Source organism: Schistocerca gregaria, chromosome 7, assembly GCF_023897955.1.
Source record: "Schistocerca gregaria isolate iqSchGreg1 chromosome 7, iqSchGreg1.2, whole genome shotgun sequence".
Lineage (NCBI taxonomy): Eukaryota > Metazoa > Arthropoda > Insecta > Orthoptera > Acrididae > Schistocerca > Schistocerca gregaria.
Window position 1 is genome coordinate 468,653,417 of NC_064926.1, and position 27,678 is coordinate 468,681,094.

The 27,678-nt window shown below is 39.2% G+C and overlaps 1 protein-coding gene across 1 annotated transcript in view; it reads right to left on the reverse strand.

Moving 5' to 3' along the window:
* Positions 1-27,061, reverse strand: part of LOC126281479 (uncharacterized) — a 65,000-nt gene extending 37,939 nt beyond the window's left edge. Inside the window, exons 1-5 of the mRNA XM_049980475.1 lie at positions 26,524-27,061; positions 26,253-26,416; positions 15,600-15,807; positions 10,902-11,258; positions 3,920-4,455 (exon numbers count right to left, since the gene is read on the reverse strand). Coding sequence (XP_049836432.1) covers positions 3,920-4,455; positions 10,902-11,258; positions 15,600-15,807; positions 26,253-26,416; positions 26,524-26,569 — 1,311 coding nt within the window. The 5' untranslated portion in view covers positions 26,570-27,061. The remainder of the gene's footprint in view (positions 1-3,919; positions 4,456-10,901; positions 11,259-15,599; positions 15,808-26,252; positions 26,417-26,523) is intronic.
* Between the last annotated feature and the right edge of the window lie 617 nt (positions 27,062-27,678).

A 27,678-nucleotide genomic window follows, 5' to 3' on the forward strand; every position in this document is an offset into this window, starting at 1 on the left:
TTTCATACATAATTCAGCAGGCCGAGGAACGAAGGAGAGGTAGTCATCTTCAATCTGTTTCTTATGCATTCAGAAGGTGGCTATGAAAGAAGAGAACGTCAATGCCATTGCAAAGTTTCATAAAAGCCTTCATACTAAATTTAACATGGCTATTACATTTGTATCGCAAAGCGAAGACAAATGAAGAGCAGGCAACCCAGGGACCCTCAGACAGTGGTTCCTTCAGCCACTGTCTGGTGCCGAACATCTGATCTGTGGATTTCCAGAGAGAGTGGTCCCAAACGGCAGACCTGTCATTGGCAGTCATATGAGCTGGAAGTTGCCCCTCTGGCTGGGTGCAGGAATGGTTACTGATGATGATGAAACTGAAACCACAAGAGAGTAGCACAGTGTGAGAACTAGTAAGGAAAAGCTGTGGTAGTGGGACTGGTAGTTATAACTTCTGCATGACTTATCATATCAACGGGACACAAGTACATTCCACGCTTTCGTCTGGTAAGTTACAGCATCTTTGTTTTTATATACACATGCAGTCAATAGATTTATATACCTATACTTTCTTTTCTTTTTTTGAAGACCTGAAAAATTGGTGAATGTGGGGGATGGTGTTCCATGCAACTGCTGACACGCCAAGGTGGTTTTCACAAGGACTACCTTCGTGGAGTGATTGTCTGCAGTTGCTGCATTTTCAGTAAGCCGTGCAGCGGGATGACACGCCTTTCACGCCACACCTGCACATACCATGACTTAACTTTTTCCAGGAGGACAACCCCTTCAAAGGCTATGATAAAAGCTCCTACATATCATCAGTTCTGCGTGGAAGGTGATTTCTTGGACCATATTTAAAGTGTTATGTGAGTAATGGTCACTGGTATGTAACTTCAGACATTCACATGCCGGAAGGGCTGTAGGTTGTGCATTGGACGAGGCTGTAATCAACAGTGATTGACTGCACATTTTTCCCAACGACTCAACTTCTCCAAATTCATCTTCAATATGTTCTGCAAAAAGGAATGGTTTTATCACACTAATAGCATCCCCATCAGTTCAGTTCAAGTACACGCTAAGAATTGAATAAATTGTTTTGCTTCTGGAAATCTGGCTTGTCCCTCTTCCCATAGTGCATCCACTGTAGGGAAAGCAGTAGTGTTCTAACTGTCTGCAATGAAGTTTCTATACCTGTCTGATGAGACAGTCGGATCAGACCAACCATTGTCTTGATGTAATATGATGTGTTTCATGTGTGAAACGTCTGCCCTGATACCACCTACTCCTATCAGGGAGTCACCCCATTGGTCCCACCCAGCCACAGCAAAGGCTATCTTTCTAGCAGCTCAGGAATCAGCAGCGGGATCCCTGTGTTGTCAAAGGTCTCAACCAAAAGGTTTCATAATGCCATATGATAGATTGACCATAAGAGCCTACGCAATTATCATGCACAGATGAACTGTAACACTGCATGTAGTAGAAGCTATTTAATATGTTCTTTCCCAGCTGGTCCACACTACCACAAAATATGGAAAACTAAGGTCAAGCCCAGAAAGGGACCAAAAATTACTTTGGCCAAAAGATGACGTGAATGAATGAATATCCCAGGAAAGGACAGTGAAACATATGTAATAGCTGGGTCATCATCCAAGACTGCCATCATGAGAAAGAAGGTAAAAGAAATAAGTGTATTCAGAAATGAGAAATTACAGCACAGGAAATGAAGTACGTGCTGCAATACCTTGGGGCCCTGTGCTCAAGTTGTACATACTCGCAAAAGAGTCACAAACCCTCTTGCGGGGTAGCAATCTTGCTTGAAGTAAGGAGAGCTATCCTGTGACGAAAGGAGAGTGGAGGAGAGGTGAGGGAGAGAAGTTGAGAGTAGAGAAAGGGAAAGGACTAAGGAAGACTATGCAGGTGACCTGGGGATGAATAGAAAGCACGTGCGAGCTGGAAAAGCAGCAGCAAAGGAGACACAGGCAGGTGGAGGTTAGAGTTAAAGTCGGGGAGGGGGGAGGAGGGGGAGGGGTGAGGTGACAAGAATGAAGGATATACCGTAGTTACTCGAATCTAAGCCGCACTTTTTTTTCCGGTTTTTGTAATCTAAAAAACCGCCAGTGGCTTAGAATCGAGTGCAGAGCAAGCGAAAGCTCTGAAAAATGTAGGTAGGTGCCGCCACAACTAACTTCTTCCGTCGAATATATGTAGCACTACACAGGCATGCTGTGTAGGCACAAAGATAAATACTGGTGCCAAAACCTCAGCGTCAGTAAATAAGTAAAAGATGGAAGACGAGCTTTTTTTTTTTCTACGCCCTGAGCTGCGACCACTGCATTTTCATAAATTATCCAACAAAGTAAACACAAATTCCGTATTGTTCATCTTCGAATGTAACAGAATTTCAATGTACTACGAAAATCCAACTCGCAAGACTGTTAGGGATGTTTGTCAATATGTCCAACTCTACCTTCTGAATTTTTTCCTACCTGTGAAAAGAGATGGTTGCTAATAGAAACCTGATGAAATGTGAATCACATGCAGTATTCTCTTCACCATAAGAATATAAACATTTTGCCATGTATTCTTTCATGTTTGCTACTATCTCATTTAAATCCTGTCTGCCTGATAAACTACGAAACTAGAGTGAGACAACAGCAAACGCGGAAGAATATATGTATTGTGTCATGTTTATATTCGTATTATTCTTATGCCTAATAATGACACAGTGAGAAATGAAGCACGGCAACTGATTGGATTTTTAAATCTAAGATGACTATTTTCTGTGCAGAATTTGATGTACTAAAGAAGCGGCCACAAAGATTTTCAAACAAAGAAAAATTTTCGCCTAACTCTCATTCAGAACATGTTCTATCATACACAGTCTATTATTTGGTTTTTGTTGATCACTATCAAAGAAAGCAGCAGCGTAAGTAACAACAAATAGCAGTCTCTTGCCATTGTTTCGCTAATGAGACGATTCCTCTCTCTTTTTTTTTAATTGTAAGTGGCGGTAGCACGCACGAAAGCAAGCCATGTCGCGAGCGGCGACAGGCCGTAAATATGCACTATCAGAATGTGACAAACAATGCATGACACAGTACAGTAATGCATTTTCAGCTTAGAGTGACGTAAACACCTATAACAAAGAAAATGGCACTTATCAGATCAAAGCAAAATAAGCAATCAATTCAAACCAGACGAAGCACGTGAAAAAGGAAGAGTACCCGTATAAATACAGACAGAGCACCTGACGCATAGCATTGGCTACCTGGTAAAGCTTAACTACTACGCTTACGACTCGAACTAAACCACTGTAGCTGTATCGTCTTTCATTCGACCTAAATTGTGTGTCATATTACAATGGACCAACTTTGTTTCGATTTGGAGGGGCGGCCTAAAATTTTACCTCCCCTTGAATTTCAAGTCTCATTTTTTAGGTATGGCTTAGATTCGAGTGCGGCTTAGATTTGAGTAAATACGGTAACCTAGGGAAACTTTCCACAAATGCAGTTCAGAAAGGTTGGTTTTGATGGGATGGATCCAGATGCCTGACATCTCTCCTATTAAATGCAAGGTCTCCTGTTCTTCACCTTCTCTGTAATGAGTAGCTATCTGTCCTAATATTCATATTATTGTTTCACCCTGGACTTTCCATTACATGCATTTATTGTGTTTCCTGAAAATTTATAACATCCATTGTCATTCATTACCACCTTTATTCGTTTCTTGTAATTTCATCTGAAATGAAGCAAATCAGTAATCTTGGAACATTTAGACAGAAAAAAAGAGCAGCCAAGGATCTAACCAACTTCCAATTACATGCCTGTTATATTACTGCAACACAGATTTAGGTGTACCTTTTGAATGCTACTCTTCTGTACTGCTACAGAGGTGTGCTGAGGTGAGAACTACCACATTATAATTAACTTACCTGGAAAGAGCAGCTACAAGCTGTGTTAGTGCTGTCTAGTGACGGACCCTTGCCAACATCATCAAGTCGTGGACGTGTTTCAGGAGAAGTGGGTCTCTCCTCAGGAGGTGGAGGGAGGACTTGTAATGATGAGACCGGAACTGCTGCAGCAACACTGTTCCTTGGATTGAAACTCTCAACTGACGCAAGAGCTGATGGTGGTCCCACTAACACATCCTCATAGAAGACATCCGAGCGTATGACGTCTTCTGAGCGGCTGGATGGCATCGGCTGGCTAGAACCTTGTTCGACCAAACGTGCATGAACAGATTGGGCACCAGTCATTTCTGTATTTCCCGCTACAGAGGATGAAGGACGCTGACGCCGTGGTGCTGCTGTTGGAGCAGCAGGTGGTGCCTCAGCTGCAGGTCTGGATACACCAGCCTCAGTCACAGGAACTGCCGGCACAGGTGCTGTTTCGATGCGGAAGCTGCCACTGGTGGCCAAGTTGATAGGTATTGTTCGATGGCCTGTACCAAGTCCACTCGTAACAGCTCCTGAATTTGCAAAGAATATTTTGTAAGAAAGTTTTACAATTATGGCTCAAAAAGGAAATAAACAGTTAATACGAACACAATTAAAGCAAGAGCAAATGATCCACTTTGCTGTATATAAAATTCCTGCAGAGAAACTGCTGGGAAAAAAAGAATGCAATAGCTGAGCTAAAGTTAGTATGAATGCTTTTATCATCACATCAAAATTTCTACACATTCTCCCGATTAAATGGCAATGCCAACAATATTTAATCAAGTGTTTGGTGATCACACAATTTGATACTCCCAATACGATCTTTGATTAATTTGTTACATTCACCATTTCAAACTGCAGTAATTACTATTCTTGTAAATGTCTAAAAAAGTGGTGAACTTTGTCTTTCAAAAACTCTGTTCAGTTATTGTTTCTACTAATATCTCTTTTCAAAGCAGAGACTTTCCAACTATTTTACCCATGTCTATTCCAGCCCATCTCATCAAAACTAAATACATTTATTGCACAACACTAATCCCCAAAGAAAGATGCTTCTGTGCTTGGAAAAAATGCAGCTGAATCAACCCCTCAGGTTCTCTTAGTTACAATATCACGCAATTTTGTTTTTTAGTATGAAAGAAAACAAAATCTGTTTCTGACAGCAAATTCTCTATGTTAACGAATAACTTCATTCATTCCACATCACAGATTATGTCCTTCAAGCTGTAATCTAAATTAAAACTCTCTTCAACACAAAGGTTGCTTTGAACACTACATTGTGCTGTAAAACATTCTCGGTTTTCTTGCCATGTTAATTTGGGATAAAATCTCCAGCTTTCGATGACAGCCTCCATTGTCATCGTCAGGAGCAACTGACTGTCCTCACTGTTGCTGTGGTAGCATTTTATAGCCCGTGGATGGCTTCTGATTGGTCAGCTTGTGACTGGTCAGCGATTACGTTCTGCTGTCGCAGACAGCGTCAATGTATGCGCTGGTGGTGCCACTGCTTCTGCTGAAATCTAAACCTTGGAAGGAATGTCTCTATCGCTTCCCTGCATTGAGCACTTGTTTCCATGCACTACTCAGATAGTATCCGCTATCACAGTCTGCCCTGACAGCTGACTGGTCAGTGTGACGGACTGCCATCCTAAGGGGCCCAGGTTCGATTCCCGGCTGGGTCGGGGATTTTCTCTGCTCAAGGACTGGGTGTTGTGTTGTCTTCATCATCAATTCATTCCCATCCGGTGCACAGGTCACACAATGTGGCATCAAATGTAATAAGACCAGCACCAAGGCGGCCGGACCTGCCCTGTAAGGGGCCTCCCGGCCAATGACGCCAAACGTTCATTTCATTTCCATCCGCTACCACGGTTGAAGTTGTTCTCGCTCATTCTTATTGCCACAGCCTCCTTCAGAACAGTATCCCAGTATGTGGAGGCACAGAACAGAATTTTTGTTTCATCGAACAGTATTTTATTTCTGTTCGTGAGGCTGTGCTCTACAATTGCCAATTTCTCCAGTTCTCTATTTTTAGTATGGCATTGGTGTTGCATACAGCAGTCAGAAATGGTACAAATGGTCTGACCTATATAATTGCTTCCACATTTGCAGGGGATATTATAAATTCCAGGGACCCTAAGGCCGAGACTGTTCTTAACAGAGCTCATCATCTCCTTAATTTTCTTAGAAGGACAAAAAATCGGCCTTTACCCCATCTACCCAGGACTCTTCCTATTTTGATGGATATAGTGCCACAAAATGGAAGAACTACAATGGTGTGAGAGTGCAGAATTTTCACTTTTCCTTTTTGAGAACGCTGCCCTTATATCGTGTGAACTGTAGCCATTCTTTTGTCTCACAAACAAACACAAACACACACACAAAATTCAAGCTTTCGCAACCAACGGTTGCTTCGTCAGGAAAGAGGGAAGGAGAGGGAAAGGCGAAAGGATGTGGGTTTTAAGGGAGAGGGTAAGGAGTCATTCCAATCCCGGGATTGGAATGACTCCTTACCCTCTCCCTTAAAACCCACATCCTTTCGCCTTTCCCTCTCCTTCCCTCTTTCCTGACGAAGCAACCATTGTTGCAAAAGCTTGAATTTTGTGTTTGTTTGTGTGTCTATCGACATGCCAGCCCTTTCGTTTGGTAAGTCACATCATCTTTGATTTTAGATATATTTTTCCCACGTGGAATGATTCCCTCTGTTATATTCATAGCCATTCTTTTGGAAGACATTATTCAGATGGTTAATTTTGGACTTCAAGCAGTTCTCATCAGAAACAGTTTTTGCTCTATATACCAACATGTTCAAAATGGATCTCTTCTGAGCAGGATGATGGAAACTCTGTGTATTAAGGTATAAATCAGTATGCGTCAGTTTACAATACACAAAATGGCCGAGACGCCCGTCTGCCTGTCGTTGTACTAAAATGTCTAAGAATGACAGCCTTTTCTTCCTTCTCCATGTAGACAGTGAACCAGATGTTTGAATGTATGCTGTTCCATGAATTGTTTGAGAGCTTCTGCGCCATGTGGCGAGACCATATAAATATTGTCAAAAAAAAAACAAAAAACGATAAAATAAGGATGGACGGAGGGGAGCCAAATTAAATGCAAGTTCCTCAAAATTCTCCATAAAGAAGTTAGCCATTGATGGGGACAACGGAGAGAACAGGCAGACTGTAGGAGTCATCAACTTTGTTAGGTATCTGGCCAGCTTGTAGGTAGAAGAATCAACTGCACTGACAATAGGTCTCAAGGGAACATTATCCTTGTTGATCTTTGGTAGTCCGTACAACCTGGGAGGTCTAGGAGCTCGGACTCAGAGATTTTTCGTAACATCATCTGGAAAACCGGAATTCTTCAGTAGCTCCATGGTTTTTCTGCTGTATGTCGAAGTTTGGTCCCTTTTAAGACATTTGTACATATTGTCCTCCAACAGTAATGTCATTTTTCTATGATATTAGGTAGTATTAAGAACATCAAGGTGGAAATTCTTTTGTCAGCTGGTAATACGACAAGAGCTTCATCTTTCCAAAGTAAGCAGAGCTGCTACCTCTCCTCTCTGCTGATATTAGATCTGGGAGGCTTAGCAGAGGCCAAAGAGTGACTGGTAATAAGACTCACTTCATCGGAATCGTCCTAGGCAAGGTGCCGCATCACCTGTTCTACTCCACTGATAAGATCCAAGATATGCGTTGTATGAACAAAATTCAAACCTTTGAGAAGGGCTGAGATGGCTCCTTTGTCCAGGTTCTTGTCCTATAGGTTGACGACAGTACATGCTAATTCATATGACGACTCCAATCTTTGCAGAGCTTCAAGACACTCAAATTTCTTTGCTTGTTTACCCGATGGTGATGTGATAATGATTAAGGAGATGACGCACTCTGTTAAGGACAGTCTCGGCCTCAGGGTCCCTGGAATTTATATCATCCCCTGTGAGTGCACAAGCAGTTATATAGGTCAGACCATTTGTACCATTTCCGACCGCTGTGCAGAACACTAACGTCGTATTAAAAATTGGTACGAAAACCGAGAAAGTTTTACATATAAATGCTGTTGTGAAAGACTTCCTTTTCACAACAATGTTCTACTAGGTATGGCACTGTTAGAGGTGGTATGCCCTTCCCTTCCTCTGACCTTTAAACTGACTTATTCATCCACTTATAATGGAACTAACAGTCTAATTTGAACTCAGTATTTTTTGCTTATACAAAATATTGGTAAGTATTGCAGAAGCGGTAAGTGATGGGAAAAACCCTCTGAACAACTGAGAATTTATCGCCAAAGCCTTTGGGTTCACAGTGTGATACTCACCCACTCTGTCAAGCCACAGTGACAGAATTTATGAAAGGTAAAGAATGAGTGGCTTTTAGAAACATGGTTACAGCAACTGACTAAAGACAGAAAAATAGTGGATGTATAAAATGAGGTTTTTTGAGATTAGAGTACACTGTTCTATTAGGCTCCAAGTCAATAGGGAGGAAGGCACAAAGTTCAGTGAAAATAATAACAAGAACTGGTGAAACTCTATCCAAGGGAACAGCCATCAGATTTCTTTTAAAATGGGTTTGGGAAACCAGGAACCAGGTTAGTCTAAATCAAAAGTTCTGGACAAGAGTTTGAATCCAATTCCTTTGAATGAACATATTTATATATTTTAAATGTTTTAACAGGTCATCTGACAACCAAGCACACAAGTTATCCAGAACTTTTGTCTGTTTTCATTCTTGTCCATCCCTATTTCATGTACAACTCTTAACTAAACACAAAATTTCACACATGAAATAAAAACAGTTCTGTCTAAAATAAAAGGGGACACGGGTGGAGGAGGGGTTACTGAAGAACTTTCAACCAAACCATAATAACTGTTAGCTGCATTACACTAGAATATTTCCAACATTCCTTAACACTGCATACTACACAGAGTTGTTATAATTAAAGTGCAGCTATTCACAGAAGTCCAGTGTGGGCTGTAATTATCGTATGGCAGCAAAACTTAGTAGACATGCTGGTGTGTTAATGAGGAACCAATTTACAGTGGAACAAATTAGCTCCAGTTTTGGTCACCAGATGCCACGCTGATGTCTCCAGTGCTCATACTGAACAAATTGTGTAAGCATCTGTTAATAATAAAATCAACTTTATGCCATTCTCACTTGTTTGACCTCTTCTGCCCAAATCACACTCCTAATCCATTACATATAAAAACATTTCTGTACATCTTTCTTACATTCACACTACCAGATATGCACCTAGAGCCCACAATTTGAACTCATTTTTTCCCAGCGCTAATTGGTTCCACATTAATGCTTTAGAATATCTATCAAGTTTCGCTGCCATATGATAATTACAGCCCAAACTACACCTCTGTGAGTAGTGTACTTTAATTATAATCACCCAGTACTTGCTATCTGAGTACTGACATTTGCGAATAACAATCAGGTAGTATACCAGTCTCTGAAATACTATAACAGGAATACTGTGATTGAAATGAGAAATCAAAGCAATGGCAGCTCTTCCTCTTTTCATAAATACATGCTTTGCTCTGAGTATACAGTAAGTACGAAATACTTCAGAAATTGCTGGAAAAGTTTGTGGTCAATAAAAAAGACAGTAATTCATAATTAAAAGAGACTAATTACAGAAAGTTCTATATACATAAAAAACTTAATGTCACAAGAATTAAAGTACATAATGGGACAACAGAAAGTATGTAAGGCACAAAATTTTGAGGTATTATGCGGATTAGCAATTAAAGTCTCCCCCGCATGTGCATACACGTGACTTGCGCGCAATTCGCATCTACGCCCCCCTCTCCCTACACACACACACACACACACACACACACACCTTCTGGGGTGAAAATGCGCAGAATATGAAAAACATATTCAAATTTCGGAAAAAAAGTCATCAGAATAATGACCAAAAGTCGCAAACAAGCCAAATGCATTGAACTTTTTAAGAAGTGAGGTATTTTGACAGTTCTAAGTGAATACATGTTCCAAGCTATGATTTTTATAAAGAAAACCATATACAATGGTTAATTATACCTGGCTGGAAAGAATAAAATTAAACCACTAACTGTTGTATTTTACTAAAGAATCAATCTCTATGATAAACTGCGAAGAAAATAAAAGATATAAAGAACAGTGCAGATGTAAAAGAAGTCTTAAAATACATTTTAACAATGCAGCCAAAGAGGATGGTGAAAATATGTAAGCAAACAAATATGCTTTGTTTGCTAATACCACCTTGTAACACAAAACCCAAGGTGCATTACTAAAGCAATTTTGTATTTCATTTGTGTTGTGTTAATCAGGTTAATTCTGTTTCTTTTACCTTAGATTTGTAATTCAAAATTTATAAAAAGTATTCCACCTGGTGTACAAGATATACGAGACAGGCAAAATGTCCCCAGACTTCATAGTGACCCTGCAATTTATCTTAGATGAGTGGTTAAAGAAAGGCAAATCTATGTTTATAGCATTTGTAAGTTTACAGAAAGATTTGGACAATGTTGACAAGAACACATTGGAATTCTGAGGGTAGGAGGGATACAATACATGGAGCAAAATTATATTTACAGTTTGAACAGAAAGCAGACTGTAAAGGGAGACCAAGAAATGAATACTGTGAGCAGGTTCAAATGGATGTGAGCTGCAGCAGTTATTCGGAGCTGAAGAGGCTTGCACAGGATGGAGTAGCATGAAGAGGTGCATCAAACTAATCTTCGCACTGAAGACTACAGCATGAACAGTGTATATGTCTTTATAATGAAGGTCTTATGTTTAGCCTGTTTCTCTTTTTCTCCCCAATGCTGTAATGTACCTCAACTACAAATAGTGAAGTTCTGTATGTATAATGATAACAGTCATACAAGGAAATTTGTCTAGGAATGAATGAATGAGATAAGTCTTAGAAAGAACATGGGCAGGTCAAAATCGGCCACACAAGAGTGAATGTTCAGTACCGGCTCCGACAGTAGTGGTCCCCAAGCTTCCAGCTGCAACAGCAACCGCAAGGGCAGCCTCTGCCCTAGCTGCAGCCACTGCCTCTTCATAAGGTGGCGGTGCTTCACCACGGGGAAAATAACCAGCACCATTACTTGAGGAAGACCCAGGTGGTTTCCACAGTGGATAATGAGCACCATTTTCTTCATTTCCATATCGGAATTCCAAATGGTGGTGGTGGTGATGATGGGGATCTGCTGCTGCCGCTGATCCAAGGTAACTGCCTACACTGCCTGGCAAATAAGCAAGGCTTCCTGCAATATATCCAATACTGCCTAAGCTGCGTTCATCTTCACTCAGCTGTCTATTCTGTCGCCCTGAAACAGCAAAAATCCCTGAATCAAATCACTGCAAATACAAAAAATAAATGCCGTAATTAAGTAAACTGCAAAGTGGTAACAAGGGCAAATGTTTCATATATTTTAACAATTAACATTTCACTTCATGGAAAGTTATTCATTTCTGGAAAGTGTACTGTTAAATCCTGAATCAGAGAGAAGCATGTAGCTTTCCTTTTCCACTGTGCAGACCACATGCACTTCTTATTAAATTGACAGTTAACTGCCACATATAACTCTAAGATTAATGTATAAAGTAAACAATCAAATAGTCAACTATCACAAAATTATGTAAATGTGAGGAAATAATTCTGCAGGGCAAGACTGGAATGAAAGTAAAGGAACTAGAGCAACATTTACTGTGATACACATCTACAAAAGACAAGGAGTGTTTATGCATGCATTCAAATAAATGAAAAACACACACACACACACACACACACACACACACACGTCGATGAAAGTGAAAGCAGAATCCAAAGCTGATTTCCTGTGACATAAATGGAGGACAGTTGAGAAACTCATAGCCGGCTTATCTTGTAGGTCCACCCATTAATATATGAATGAAAGAATGAAGAAAGGTTAGTGTTTAACGTCCTGTTGACAACAAGGTCATTAGAGATGGAGCAAAAGCTCGGAATGCTTTTTTAAGAATGGAGAGGGATACCATCTATGCCCTATCAAAGAAGCCATCCCAGGATTTGCATGGAGTGATTTAGAGAAATTAAGAAAAACCTAAATCTGGATGGCTGGAGACAAATTTGAACTGTCGTCCTCCAAAACACGAGTCCAATATGCTAATCAGTGTGACATCTCACTCAGTAAGATACAAGTGGTCATATACAAGAGGTTATTAAATTTTTGGTGGATAACATGACCTCTTATAAAAGCATTAGTATCCCACAAATATTGAAGACTGTTAGCGGGAAACTGAACTGCAGGCTCTCAAAGCCAAATTGTACAATTTTCTCATTTCAGTCTACTACTCCCTGCAAGAGTGCTTCATAACCTTCTAATTAGTTCTGGAAATGCTAGTCTCTGAAACAAATGGATAAGCAGACACTACTGCTTTGCATGAAATGAATCTCTGTGTGTGTTATGGTAATTATGCCACTAAAATAACCGAAAATTATTCATGTGAAGAGAAGACAAGGTTTTTTACCTAATCCAACTACCCTCATATTGGATCCTCCATGGTTTTCCCACATTATTCCAGGTGAAAGCTTGGAAGGTTCCTACTTATAGGCCATGGCAATATCTGCCATTTTCCTTAGCCTTTATTAATCTATCTATCTTCTTCAACACATATATAAATTAAAGTCCCATCCCCCATGACAATTTTTGTATGTTCGGGCCAATCTCAGACACTACAGTAGTGATTTTGATTTGATTTTCATATATAGATAGACTGATTCACACAAAAAAGTACACAGCCTGACAGCACTGCCAGGTCGGCCAAGCCACTGCTTCTGGGAGCTCAGTGTGAGCTACCACATTGACCCCCTAAATGACCTGCAATGCAGGATGTATCAGAGATTAAGCTGCTACGAGCATAACTTTTGGTGTAGAGTTAACATTTGATGGGTGTGAAGGGAAATGCAGAAATAGTATGAAGTATACAGGTAACACAGTGTGTGCCAGCCGTCGTCTGAGTCAGGCAGTGAGCAAGTGATCAAAGCTTGCGCCTTACTGGCGTGTAGTCAGGCAGCCAGCAAGCAGCCATAGCTTGTGCCAAAATGGTGTTGTAGTCAGGCAGACTGAGTGGCATGGTAGTTTGCAGCTCCTGTCATTGTCATAAGATGTGTCTTCAAACACCAATTAAATAAGGAACAGATAACATCTGTACCTACTGAGCACTTTGCTAGGCTACAGTGCATAAATTGTTTAAGTTGAAAGAGTTACCTAACATCATTCTCTGAACTTTAATCATAACACTATGCAGGGACCCGTAAACAAAATTACCACTATGCCAGACAAGTAGTCTGGCTGTACTTGGTGCTAACCACGCAAAGCGGGAACAGGTCACTAATATTTTCTAAATTGACTACATTCTTACACTACATGTTTATTATGTCGTTATCATCATCATCATCATCATCATCAATTTCTCTGTTAATACATTCTGGACATATTAATAAGTATTCTACAAATTTTATTATTAAGATTATACAGATGGTAGACAATCCTAAATTCATTATTTTGAGATATGGAATGAACAGCCAGATACTAAATTTCAAGTGGTATGAGATCTTTAACGAGCAATGCAACACTGATTATGTTCCATAATGAACAACTTCTTCCAGACATCAATGTCTACTACCTTGAAAGGTACTACCTTGAAAAATGATACAAAACTGTCTTGTCACTTGTCTTCAGAAATTACCACTGTTTACAGTTCATGCTGGTTGTCAAAGATGGAGTACTTAGCCACATTATATGAATTTAAAAACATGTTTCCCTTCACAACATTGTTTCCACCCACATCTGCAACATTTTTTCCAGTCAATCACGTAACATTGCTTCTGACCAAAGTTGCAACACATTTACAACTATGTTCATTGTTTGCATCCCTGGCCACACTAGCAACACACATCTCTGCATGTTATCCCATCCTTCGCAACAATGACATAGGCAGCAAAATTTTATGTTGGGTTATTTTTTTTGGGGGGGGGGGGGGGGGGCTGGGGGGGCAGGGGGGGGGGAGACTAAACAGCAAGGTCATCAGTCTCATCAGATTAAGGAAGGACGGGGAAGGAAGTTGGCCATGCCCTTTCAAAGGAACCATCCCGGCATTGCCTGGAGCGATTTAGGGAAATCACGGAAAACCTAACTCAGGATGGCCGGATGCGGGATTGAACCGTCGACCTGCCGAATGCAAGTCCAGTGTGCTAACCCCTGCGCCACCTCACTCGGTAAAATTTTATGTTGTCCATTCACATTAAGTACTACATTGTGTCCAGTGAAGAGTATGAATTAATGATATGTTTTGCTGCATTACTAGTACTTGACAACACAAGCAGATGATTACAACCGCACAGTCGTCATGCTCAGCATAAACATACTGTAGCAAACTTGGTGTGAATGGTGTGCTGCACACGTTGAATGTGGAAGAAGTGATGCTTTTTGTAGCTGCACTTGGGTGTCACCATCCAATTTTAAAATTGTAATGAATTGATTAGAGAAATTTATTTCAAAGAAAGATAAGTTTCAGAAAATAATATTCTGTGAAGCATGGATTTGCTGTTGGTCTTCAGTTTTCACAATAAGATATTTATTTCAGAGCTTACATATTTATTCTACATTTCAAAGCCGGCTATATATCAAAGAGTTCCAGCAATTTGTAAAGCTCTGGTTTAAGATTTACACATCAGCAATTCAACTGTGTGAACAACATGGAATTATATGTGTCACTATATAAGTATATGTATTATAATACATCAATAAATTCAATCAAATCCTCTTAATTATCAATGCCTACCACCTCTTTTACAGTAATGCCACAACTGGTGTTAAGATACGACAGGAGAACCTGTAGTAGTTGTTGATTCCCGTACCATGTCCACACTCATTGATGATTATTTCATTCTCTTATATTAATTCAAAAAGTATCTGATACAGTTAATCTGTATTGTGTTGGCAGAAGCACAAATTTATTTCCTACATCTGAACTTATCACTCTCTAAGAGGCAACACAATACCACATTGTGCTACAAGAATTCATAAAGTCTTAATATAAACAAACATTTGGGTCATACAGTGGCATTTAGTAGTAGTAGGCTAGAAACAATGTTTCCTTCTATCTGTCTGGACATGGCCAAAGGTGGCTATTTTCATGTTCGCAACATGCTGCAAACACTGAGAGGCCCGCAGTAGCTGCAAACACCGTTGTAAAACATTTTTCAAACTCAGTGCAAACATCGCTTTACTCATTACAGGAACTTTCAGGGTGTAGTACCCATAAGATTTAATTGCCAGCATCTCACAATTTGACCATGAATTATACACTTCAGTTGCTTCACAGCAGTTTATCCACACATACACATACACACACACACACACACACACAACCTATTACAAAAATTATGCACACAGTTAAGGACACACAATTCTGAATGCAGAGTTCATTCTGTCAAGTAGCCGACACTGCCATCACTTTCCACAATTGCGCTCTCTCTCTCTCTCTCTCTCTCTCTCTCTCTCTCTCTCTCTCTCTCTCTGTGTGTGTGTGTGTGTGTGTGTGTGTGTGTGTGTGTGTGTGTGTGTGTGTGTGTGTGTGTGTGTGTGTGTGTGTGTGTGTGTGTGTCCGTCCGACACACTTACCTCTGAGTTTGCGCTGCCTAAATCGGTGCACAAGGAAGAAAAAGAGGGACAAGAACAGCACCACTGTGATGGCATATGCTATCAGCCGGAGGCCCAAGTCAGTCGTGCTCTCATGGTTTGAATCTCCTGAAGGCTTCTGGAGTGTTTCAAGTGTATCAAGGCAGATAAACTCGCAGCACGAATTGCCCAGCCGAAAGGATTTGCAATCCTGAAATGAAATATTGCATGACAAATTTTAAAACTTGATTATGGCAGCAAGCTTTTTTTTTTTTTTCCCCCGTTGATGTTGACCTGAGTCTTCAGTGAATAGTTAATTTGTACTGTTCAGATCAACAGATTCTGCATCCTGGTCTTTGCCCAAGTTATGGGGAAAGATCCAATTACCCAGGTCGCTTTTACAAACACTTAAGTTAGGAAGTGTAAACAGACTTGTCAACAAAACATAATTTTCAGTCTTTATTGCTCATAAATCTACCATATTTTCTTCTCACATACTTTTCATTACAATCTCTACCTCTGCAAGTGACTACAATTTCTGACACGTGCTATTTTGAATGGTAGGACAGAAATTATTGGAACAATGTTGAGAACTTATTTCTGCATATGAGGCTTTCAATGTTTTTGCGGGTTATAGCAAATAAGCAATCATTACAATTGAAGGGCAGGGGAGGGGGAAGGGAATGAAAATTTAACACTGTAACTTGCAAATAGTATTTTACAACCAGAAACTGATTCTTAAATGTATTATTTATTATTTTAACTGACAACAAATGGTCTTGTACTGAAATCAGTATGGCTATTCTTTAACAATCACATAAATTATAAGGTATAGCACAAAAACCAGGGAGATAAATTTCACTGTTCAAAAAACTTTTTTTCCATTTCTGAAAAAATAGACTGAATTCAAAACTGTTTTCAGTTTTTTTGTCAGGGATCGTTCATGAGTAATCATAATTTTATTTCTCTTTTCTGTATCTGATATAGTGCAGCAAACATGAAGTGAAATTCGATAAGCAAATTCACATTTCTATGATGTCATAAGTTCATCACATTAATGGAGGGTGAGATCTAACATACATAACACAGTAATCTTTGTGTACACACTTTGTAGCATTTATTTGACACGAGAAATTACAGAAAATTGACAATAAAATGAGCCCCTGTATTGTAATGTACATTACTTTTTTTCCTTGTATTGTGAATCTTTCTTCTCCCAAATGATATTCCAGCAATAATCTGCTAACATAGGAAGTACCCACTTCCCTTCATAACACCTTTCTATGGCAGAAATGTCTTTATGGAATCTTTTGCCATGTTCATCCAATATGTCACTATAAGTCTCTATGAAGTAGTCTACATGAGAGTCCATCATATTTACCTTCTGAGACATATTGTACCCCAGATCTTGATATGCTTTGATCATGTCATTCATTATTGCTTTGTAGTTAGCAACTCTTCTTCTTCCGAGGAAGTTTTCTGACACCATCTTGAAACAGTCCCACGCTGTCTTTTCTTTGTCAGTTAAACGTGCTTCAAAATTTGCATCTTTCTTCAGCTCCTTGATTTGTGGGCCCATAAATACACCTTATCTACTTTTTCGGCTGAAAGACTGGGGAATCTGGTAGCCAGATATGCAAACCCACTGCCTGTTGGATTCATCGCCTTTACGAATTGTTTCATTAGGCCAAGTTAGATGTGAAGCAGCAGAAGTAGTATATCTTCAGGAGCTACCAGACTTTCGAATTGTATATTCTTTTTGCCCACTTTCCATCTCCGCCTAAGCCATTTCTTTCTCAAGTAGTGAGAATTTCTGTCTCTACTATCCCACCGCAAAGAAAACAGGCACACTTCGTGTAGCTTTGTTGCATTCCCAGTACCAGAGCAATTACTTTGAAATCTGCACATATTTTCAATTTGTATTCATTGTATTGTAATAAATTTAGAATCTTTCGTACGAATTCTTAATTCTCTTTGGTCAAGCTGGCATAAGCTAAAGGAACAGAGGGTATTTTATTTCCGTTGTGGAGCAAAACACCCTTGAGACTTGTTTTCAATGCAGCTATGAAGTCTCCCCACTCCTTTGAAATATTGGTGAAGTTTAGCACCTCCATTAGGCCAGCAACATAATTGCAAAATGTCAGAGCTCCATCAATTGCAAAATAGGAAATAAAGGCATGATTTATGTGCCTGAACACAGTGAATTTAGTACTTGGGTGGAGTAGATTATACTCTTGTAATATTGAACCAAGCAGCTAGGCCTTTTGTTTACTTAGTCCTAGATCACATACTAAATCATTTAAATCTGCTTGTGTTAACAAATGTGGCAATGACTCACTTGTGCAGTGATATAAAGGATCATTATCTGTGACTTCTTCAGTACTACTTACTTCACTGTCACTTCGCATTTGACCTGGAGCTCTTGAAGGTACTGGAAGGCTGTCAGAATGCTGCGCTGGTATTCTCCCTGAAGGGAGAGCTGGCTAAACAATCTGCCTCTTCGATTTTTTGTTTGTAAAACACTGAATTTTTGTTAGACAGAAATAGAAATCAGTAACGTGGTCCTTGTAGTCTCTCCACACCATGGGCATGGTGATCAACGCCACATTCTCTTTAAACACCACTGAATTAGTTTGCACTAACATGTAGCACAACAGAAATGTGGTGCCCATTCTTTATCTTTGTTCCCTACCTATACTCCAAAGTAAAGTTTATATGCTTTCTTTATTACTGTTGAAATTTTCTTCCTATTTCTGACACCGGTGAACTTCCCACAGATATAGCAGAGGTTGTTTGACTTATATTGACATACACAATGATGTGGCATTTCAGAAATTTAAAAATTCCTCTCCAGTAATACACCTGTACTACATTAATACTAGACAGATGCAGATATGTAAAAACAAGCAGTCAGTTTACCTTCAGCACCAGGCTACATCCATTTAAACACATGAACGTACAAGTTCAACTGTGCTCGGAAATATGACAGATGGTTACTTGTCAGCCAAAACACCCACTCGTTAAGACTGACACAATTTAAGGTTAACACCACTGTTGTAAACTCAATGCACCTGCCTATGGGAAGAGTGAAGTTTTACTGCCGAGGCAACGACCAGCTCAGACCGTTCGAGTTAATGAACTATTGCAGGTGGTCTTAATGACATAGGTGTGTTGGGGGATAACCCAATACCAATGTCCCTGTGTTTGCCATGAATTGTGGATATACATGTATGTATGTATGTATGTATACATATTACATAGAAAGTATTCCTGACAATGATATTTTGTTTACATATTTGAATTTCCCATGGTAAACTGGTTTAGAAGCACACACTTTAATATCATAAATAGAACCCTTGTCGAACAGTGCTTTTTATGTCGGAAAGATAAACTATCATGCAGAATCTCTCGGCATAACAACTGGTGGTGGACAATAGAAAAAGACCTCACATTGGCCATTTGCTCCTTAGACTTAGTACATTATGGAGCATTTGGGAACTATGCAGCTGCAAGTTTTGTGCCACGTTTCAAATGAGATGAGTTATCAACTAGCGATATCCAATAAAATTTTGTGTTATGCTAAAAAAAAAATATGCAGCCAATAGGCCTACACTTCCTAACATATAGTACTTTACTGAATGTTGAATGATTAAGACAACACAATGTAATCAAAGAAGCAAGAACAGTCATCGTGGAAGGAGGACACGAGTTATTCTCTATCTTTAGTTCAGAAGTCACCAAACTGGTACAAGAAATATACAATGATCACACAATGGGTGACTATATATCAAAACTTATTTGTGAAACTAGCAACTCGTACTCTTAAAAATTATAGTTTTTAGCTTTCTCTGTAGAGTTTTTGTTGAAACAAACCAATATTTTGGTTTGAATAAAAACTTTTTTGGTCTGCCTATGAACTTAAAAATAAAAGTTTATATTTTATTCATGACAGCAATTGACTTTCAACCTTCTGTTCTACTGACCAAATAATGCGAATTTTCTGAAGGTAAGCAATGATCTTTCATGATAATATTATGGAACCATTTAGAAAGATACATTTGTTATGATTGAATAAAAATAGTGTCACAGCTCTACACCGAATCATGTCTCCTATTTTCACATCTGTGTGGCGACAAAATAAGAATTGTTCGCTAGCAGCATTCTTCAATGAGCCTAACTCAGAAGAAAGAATTAAGCATTTCACGCCAAGTTTGGCATTTTCCATTTTGACGCAATCATGACCAAGAAGCAACTGGACCGATAAATTTGAGCCACTGACTTTATCCAAACCAAAACTTCTTTGGAGTTTTTCAACAACTCTTACTTTTGAATTTGTTGAAGGTTTCCCACATAGCTATCCTTTATGTTTGTACTGACAGCATTCCGATTTTGTTTGTCCAATGAAGCTCTCCATACTTTCAAAGTATCTTTCTATTGGCATTACTCAACCACATTAAATGCTCTTATGATAAAACTTATTTCGCTTGTTGCCCACAAAATATTTGTATCGATGCCATAAAGCCACCATTTTCTCCTCCCAGAAGCTGAATGTTTGATGTCTGCTGAAGTAACCGGAATCAGTTTTCCCAATGCACTAGTTGGGTGGCAAGCACCAACCAGGAGTAAGCAAAACTAGAGTAGTAAGTTACTACGGGAGAAGGAAATCGGCTACTTCCAGTCAATAGTACTGAACTAAAGGAGTAAATTACTCCAGAAGTAAATTTTTCATTTACTTGTGCACTAAATTTATTTACTCCATTACCGGTGGAGAGCACTACTGAAGAGTACGCTACTACATTTGTAACTTATGGAGGAAATAAAGGCCAAAACTTATGCCTAGGCAGTAGTAGGAGTAAAGTAAGAGAGTACAATGTGATCTTTGAGTTTTATGTTTTAAGTGTCGAATTATATGGATTACCTGGACTATGAAGAATATATGGAGATGGAGGAAGAGGTGAACATCCTAAGAATTAGGGGTGTAATGGAGAGAAGAGACACATTTGTGATGTACAGCGACAATGATTTCAAAGAGCGGTTTGGGTTTCGTAACGAATCTTTTGAGTTGCTGCTTGGTATGCTAGAGCACTACAGCATAATTCTGAGACGAACTGTGCTTTGTCTCCTAAACTGCAACTTCTTTGTGAACTGCAAATCTTTCGCGCAGGTACTTATCAAATCGTAGCAGGGGATCTCATTAATATTCATTGTATTACTGCTGGAAGAGTTTTTAACAGTGTGACAAACAATTTAACTGCCTTAAAACCTCTGTTTGTGCCCATGCCACAGAGCCAAGAAAATACATCAAAAAACAAAAGGGAATTCTAGCGAACCGGTGGATTCCCTAATGTCATGGGGGACCATAGACTGTGTACATATTCCCATGCTTTGTCCTTCTGGAGCACAAGCAGAACTATACAGAAATCGCAAAAATTTCTTTTCCATCAATACACAAATCATCTGTAATGTCAATATGAAGATTTTGAATGTGGTAAGCCGTTGGCCGGGTTCCATGCATGGTGCACGCACTTGGGACAATAATAGAGTTGCTGCAGAATTTGAAAATGGACAATGTGATGGGTTGCTTGTTGGAAATAGTGGATATGCTCTCTACGAACATCCTATGACGCCTGTGTTCCAAGCCTACATGGAAGCCGAACAATGCTACAACAGAGCCCATATTGCTACCAGAAGTGTAGTAGAGTGAGATTTCAGTGTTTGGAGGAAACATTTCCAAATTCTCACTAAAACAATGTGATTTAAACCAAACAAGTGTGAGAATGTTATTGTGGCTGCTGCAGTTCTACACAACTTTGGAATAGAAGTTAGTGATGTATTTCACCCTGATGTTGTGGAGGTGAATGTCGTCGAACAATATGCATTTCAGACAAAAGCAGATGCTGCAGACCAAACTGTCAGAAGATCCGTTATACTTAATTACTTAAATTACAATTACACAACCGCATGTTCTCTCCCTCTTTTGCTGGGAGCATCTTCTGATTAGCTCCCACCAGAGAATGCATGCCAAGGTTCATGACTATGGGATAAAGTTTCACCTTCACTGATTTCATTGCTACATTCAGAGCAGTTGTCATCAAATTTACTTCAAAGTATCACATAATCTTCAGCTATATCCCCTTGAAAATCTGTGGGATCATATGAATAACCATTTGGCTTATACCATCAATCTTCTTCTCACCTACTCCATCGCCACTTTGAAATTATACTCTATTTACATTTAGCTTTCACTTTCTTGTCCTTCCAAATCACTTTAAGCTGCTATTGTTATCTTTGTGTTAGAACTCCTATGTTATATTCAACGAGTGTTTTTTCCCAAGCATCCTTTTTCTTTTTTAGTATGTTGACATCATGCATGTTAGATTCAATAGTAGTTATGTACTTTTTCATTATTGAAGCAAACTGCTCTATTTCCATTTTCTGGTATGTTTTTGTTGGTTACCTCCATGTTGCTGCTAGGTTGTATTTCAAACTGGAGCTTAAATTAATATGTATCACCAACCAACAATGGACACTGGTAGCTGTAGATGGCAGAGTTAACAATTGATTCATCCACTAATAGCATATTTCTTTTTCATAATACACATATCTTATCATTAATTAGGACATACTGTCTAGCTTCTAAAATTATAGCAATGAACATATATTACGCAAAAGGTGTTGCAATAATGTCTTCCGACAATCAACATTTTCCGTGAGGGAACATAATGCACGTGCCAGCAGTGTGCAGAAATGGCTTACTTATTTAGCAATAACGCATTACTACTATAGTTACAACTACTGAAGTAAATAGAAATTGAGCTCTCCAGTAGTTACTAAATGAGTATATTACAACAGAAGTAATTTACTGAAGTAGTCCAGACGACAGACGTAAGAGTTACTATAAGAGTAATTTATACTAGTTTGGTGCTCGCCACCCGTTATGTAGAAATACCTTCATTTTTTTCTTAAGATCATGCAGGCTTCGGAACAGCTGCAGCAGCTGATTCCTGTATCTAACAGTACAACTCTCTCTCTCTCTCTCTCTCTCTCTCTCTCTCTCTCTCTCTCTCTCACTCACACACACACACACACACACACACACACACACACACACACACACACACACATACGAGTAAATTGTGCCAGTTGAATTCAAGGCTGCAGTTCTGCAGCTTGGTTGGGACGAGAGGATGTGTCAGGTGGGATGGGATGGTGATGGGAGAGAGAAGGAGGGGAGTGGGGGAGAGGGGTGGGAAAGGGCAGTTGATGGCAGGGAGGGAGGCAACTGTTGCATAGGATACAAATATCGTAGAGAGGGGCATCAAATTTAAAAACTCCTTAACTTGAAGTGGCTCAAGTTAGCAAATCAATTATCATATTAATGGTCGGTCTCTCTCTTTTGTTTTTAGGCAGCATCCCATACAAAGACACATATCCGATATGTAATTTCGTGGCTTAAGGAGCTGAAAAATAAGTCTCAGAAATTAACACAAAATCTGGAACTTTTGAAAACGATAGCGCACCCAACTGTGTGTTGCAGTAAGGAAGCACATTTTCTGTGATGCAGGTACTGCTGCTACACTCTCACTACATACTGCACCAGGGCTGAAGAATTTTCAGCTCGAGCATTTCACAGGAAATAAATTTTACTGCAGAAACAATACAAACGGTTTGTCACTTCCAAATGATATGCTGAAATAGCAATTTTGAATAATTAGTATCTTTGACTTCCTCATATATTTCACATATGAGATTCCTTCATAGCTACACAAAGTAAAAAACATGACTATTTTAGTTTCCTCCTCCTTTTTTAAATTTTTTAGGCAATAAGAAACTATTCCTATGAATTAATAGCTACATCATATAACAGAAAAACACTGTTCCACAAATCTCTGCCCCAACATTCAATCTGTATCTTTAAGACGAATATTTGCAGTATAATTTAAGCAGTGCTACCAGATGGTCATCTAATGTGTGCTTCTACATCACAAAGAACAATAAACTATATATTGAGCACGTATTTTCAAAATTATGCCAACCAAATCTTGTCCATTGGGAGACTTGTTTCTAAGATGTACTAAAAAATGTTTGGCAACAACAGATTAGATCATGTGACAAATACAGTGGGTTTCTCTGTTAAATAGATGCAGCAGATGGATGACATACATTAACTTTCTATTAAGCACCATCAAATCATAGGCAGACCAATTTTCCTGAACAGTCTTATGAAAGACATTCTCTTTACATCTTCATGTATGATCCAGAAGCTACACAGTTACCATTTCATAGTAGTGAAAACACAGAACTGTCCAACCCAAGAGGTTGAAGAGCAATGTACTATCACACCAAGCTCCTGAATGGCAAGCCTCAACAGCACACCAAAGTGACTTATTATGTTGTGACATATTGGCAGTTTTTGGTCCCCGTACTGACTAGTGTGATTAAGTAAATCTGGCTATTACCGTGAGAGTCATCCTTCTCCTCTCATCCACATCTGACCATTGCAGTTGAAGGAAACCCAACAGATATATTTCAGACACACATCAAAAACTCTGGAAAAGTTCCGGGTAAAAATCATCCATTCTTCCCCCACTCCCCTCTTCACTATTCCTTTTTACAAATTTATCAGTCTTTCCACTACTAAACTTTCCATTCAGCTTAATTGACTACATCAACAGATAAATGCCAAATACAAGTTGCTCATTATGTAATCCATGTCATATACATATTACACCTTTGAAGTTTGCAGAATGGAATTTGCCTTTAAACACTCTCTCTCTCTCTCTCACACACACACACACACACACACACACACACACACACACACACACACACACACACCATTAAAACCATGTTTATGTTTGCAATGATACCAGATAAAACTCCTAATGCCTTGTGACTTTAACCAAAATTTAACACTTTCATAACTGAAACTGTTTTTCTTTGATGAAGTAGACCTGAGGTATGTGAACAGCTGTTGAAGTGTGTAATATATTAAGAGGGGACCTAGAGCTTCAGAAATGTCTGAGAAATGTGATGTACTCTTGATAACACATTGATTTCTTACTAGTCAATGTTCAATGACTGTCTGAGAAACCCAAGTGACAACTCCAAGTATGGGCACCTCCCCCTCACACCAAACGCTCAAAGAAACAAAAAATCTAGTTTAGTCAGGTGTTGTTCTTCCGAGAAAATTATTTTAAAGTCAGTATTACATAGGTTTTTAATGAGGACAGAACTGGAACTTTTTTTTTATGGCTACTTACAAGTCACTATTCATCTTCCAAAATATTAAACGTACTCCACACCCCAGGTCTAGCCCCCCCCCCCTTACAAACTGTTGTATTAGTGCCCTTGTACTGCTCTACTAGATAGCTACACAAGTGTGAAAAACTATATTCGCAATTTTAATAGCACAACATTACAGAACACAACAAACCTCCTAACTGTCCATGAATTTGGTTTGATGGTCAACTGAACCCACTGATACCGTATGTATGCTTCATCCTATAACATGACAATATGGCATATGAGTTAATATGTGCACAAACAGAACCAATTAGAACAGTGACAATCTTTTGTGTGTATATTTGGTACTGGAAAGTAAGCTGGTAACAGAGTGATCTGTAGCCTGCCATGAGGTCTATGTTTTGTAGTGAGGTGACAGCCTGGGGAAGCTGTATCTCACTTTACTTCATTCACTTTTGTTGCACAGACCAATACTGAGGATTGAAGAATGTCATTCACAGAATCTTCATAATACCGAAAAACTGGCCAAAACTGATACAAATTAAACCTAATAATAAAATCCCCCCCCCCTTCCACTGTGTGAGCGTTTGTGGAGGGGGGGGGGGGGGGGGCACGGACAGAGGCTAACACAATACAACTTGTGGATAGGATCAATCGCTCACCTTGGGATTGTGAGGATAAGATTATTCTAATCACTGCAAGCACAGATGCATTCAAACAATCATTCTTCCCATGCTCCATATGTGAATGGAACAGGAAGAAACCCTGATAACTTTTACATTAGGGCATATCCTCACCATGGTTTGCAAACTATACTAGCAGTCTCCATCATTGGTATGGGAAAGTGTCACACTGAAATTGATGGAACACAAACAAACATTACAACTACGTAAACATCATGTACACTATATAGAAAACAAGAGAAAACAATGGTTATCACTGGGATGGGCTAATCTCCATTGCTTCCTATTGTTCCACCGTTCTCATTTAAAACCTTTATTGTACCTGAGATATTCTTGCTCATGTATTACTCAATCTGTTCAAACAGCCCTTTCATGAGTCGTAACCCCCTTTATAACAATTTTACAACATTTTCCATTGCATCTACAATACTTGCATCAGTATTGCTATGACTGTAAACATGACGTGCAATCAAATTAATATTGGAAAGTGAACAATCGACCAAGTTTCATGAAAAGTGTTTATGTTAAGCATTTGTGTTTGTTCATGCTTAATTTGTAATTCGTACCATCAACTGTAATGTGTGTGGGAAAAAAACCTTAACTGGCATGGAATTAAGGCAGACTCATTTGTGTGTCTTACTGTATTAGGAGGTAATTAGGAATGCACACACCTAATTTCATGCTAAGGTTAATAAGCCGCTTGCTCAGGTAGTCCAAATACACGAACCTGTGGCGGCGAACAAAGAACTGCCTTACACCACTTTGGGCTTCCACTGTCGCAAATGCATAATGTGCATGAATCTGGACCGGGAACGTAATGAAGGCCCGGAGCAATAATTCTTCCGTGTAAGTCAGTGCATTCACCAGTTGAGGCACCAGAAACTAAACAGCCTGAAATGGGTCACATTGAGGTTTGATAAGCACAATATAACAGCTACGTACTTTCGATTTCAAATTAGCGGTAAAACATGATAGGTCTCAATAGATTAACAACTTACCCCTTAAGGAATATACGAATCCAAACAAAAAAGCTTTATTATGCATATTTACATTTTGTATCGAGTCATTGTTTCACAAGCACACGAGAAGCAACAGTGCACTATATTATTGGTAAACAAAAATTCGCAGAGGAAGTGCAGCATTAGTTTCACATCACTGTCAACACGACTTTGAATGAATATCAGTGAATGCGCCTCCTCCCTTCGGCTCACATGCAAATTTTCACCTCCAGGATAAGGTACGGTTTGCAAATCTGTCTGGCGTTAGAACGGTATTACAACTTGGGTTTCACTTTAAGGAAAGCATAGTGATTATACAATAACGTTTCCATCGGGTTTAAATTCCCAGCACGCTTGTTGGACTTGACTAGTCGCTTCACATTATCGTTGTTTTAAAAACTAGTGATATACAACAATATACTCGGTTAACGGTGCTACGGAAAGTAGTCCATATACCTAACAGTAAATGTCAAAATAAGCTACAAACACCACATTTACTTCCGCTGACCACAGAGGTTGCTACTGTTGTCACAGCTAAGTGATCACTGGCCATAGTTTTTATTATTGTTAACTCTGATAGTTATTCACTGGGCGCAGACTAGGCATCAAGAATAAAGACCGATCACACTAAACGACAAGACGTCAACGAAACGGCTGTCGATGTCACCTACGGATTATACCAGAAGAAACGCTAACAAAGCGTCTCTTCGTTTAGTCCACTAGCGTACGGTGACTGTGAGGTTGTAAGATATTACCCGTGAATCAATCAGTCGGAACATAGTATTGGAATTAAGGAACTAGCAACAAAGAAGTTTATTAATGACTAAACCAAACTTCATAACGGAATCTCCTGATAAAGTTCGATGGCAAACTACTGAGAAGTGAAATAACTGGAAAAGTATGATAAAACAATTTAAACCATCCCCATTTATTTGATTCGAAAATATATACATCTACGGGTAAATCAGATAACTAATGAGGAGGTATTGAATAGAATTAGAGAGAAGAGAAATTTGTGGCACAACTTGACTAGAAGAAGGGATCGATTGGTAGGGAATTTTCTGAGGCACCAAGGGATCACCAGTTTAGTATTGGAATTTCCTAATCATACTGTACTCAGTGCAGAAGACGTTAATCCTCCAACAATCAGTTGGG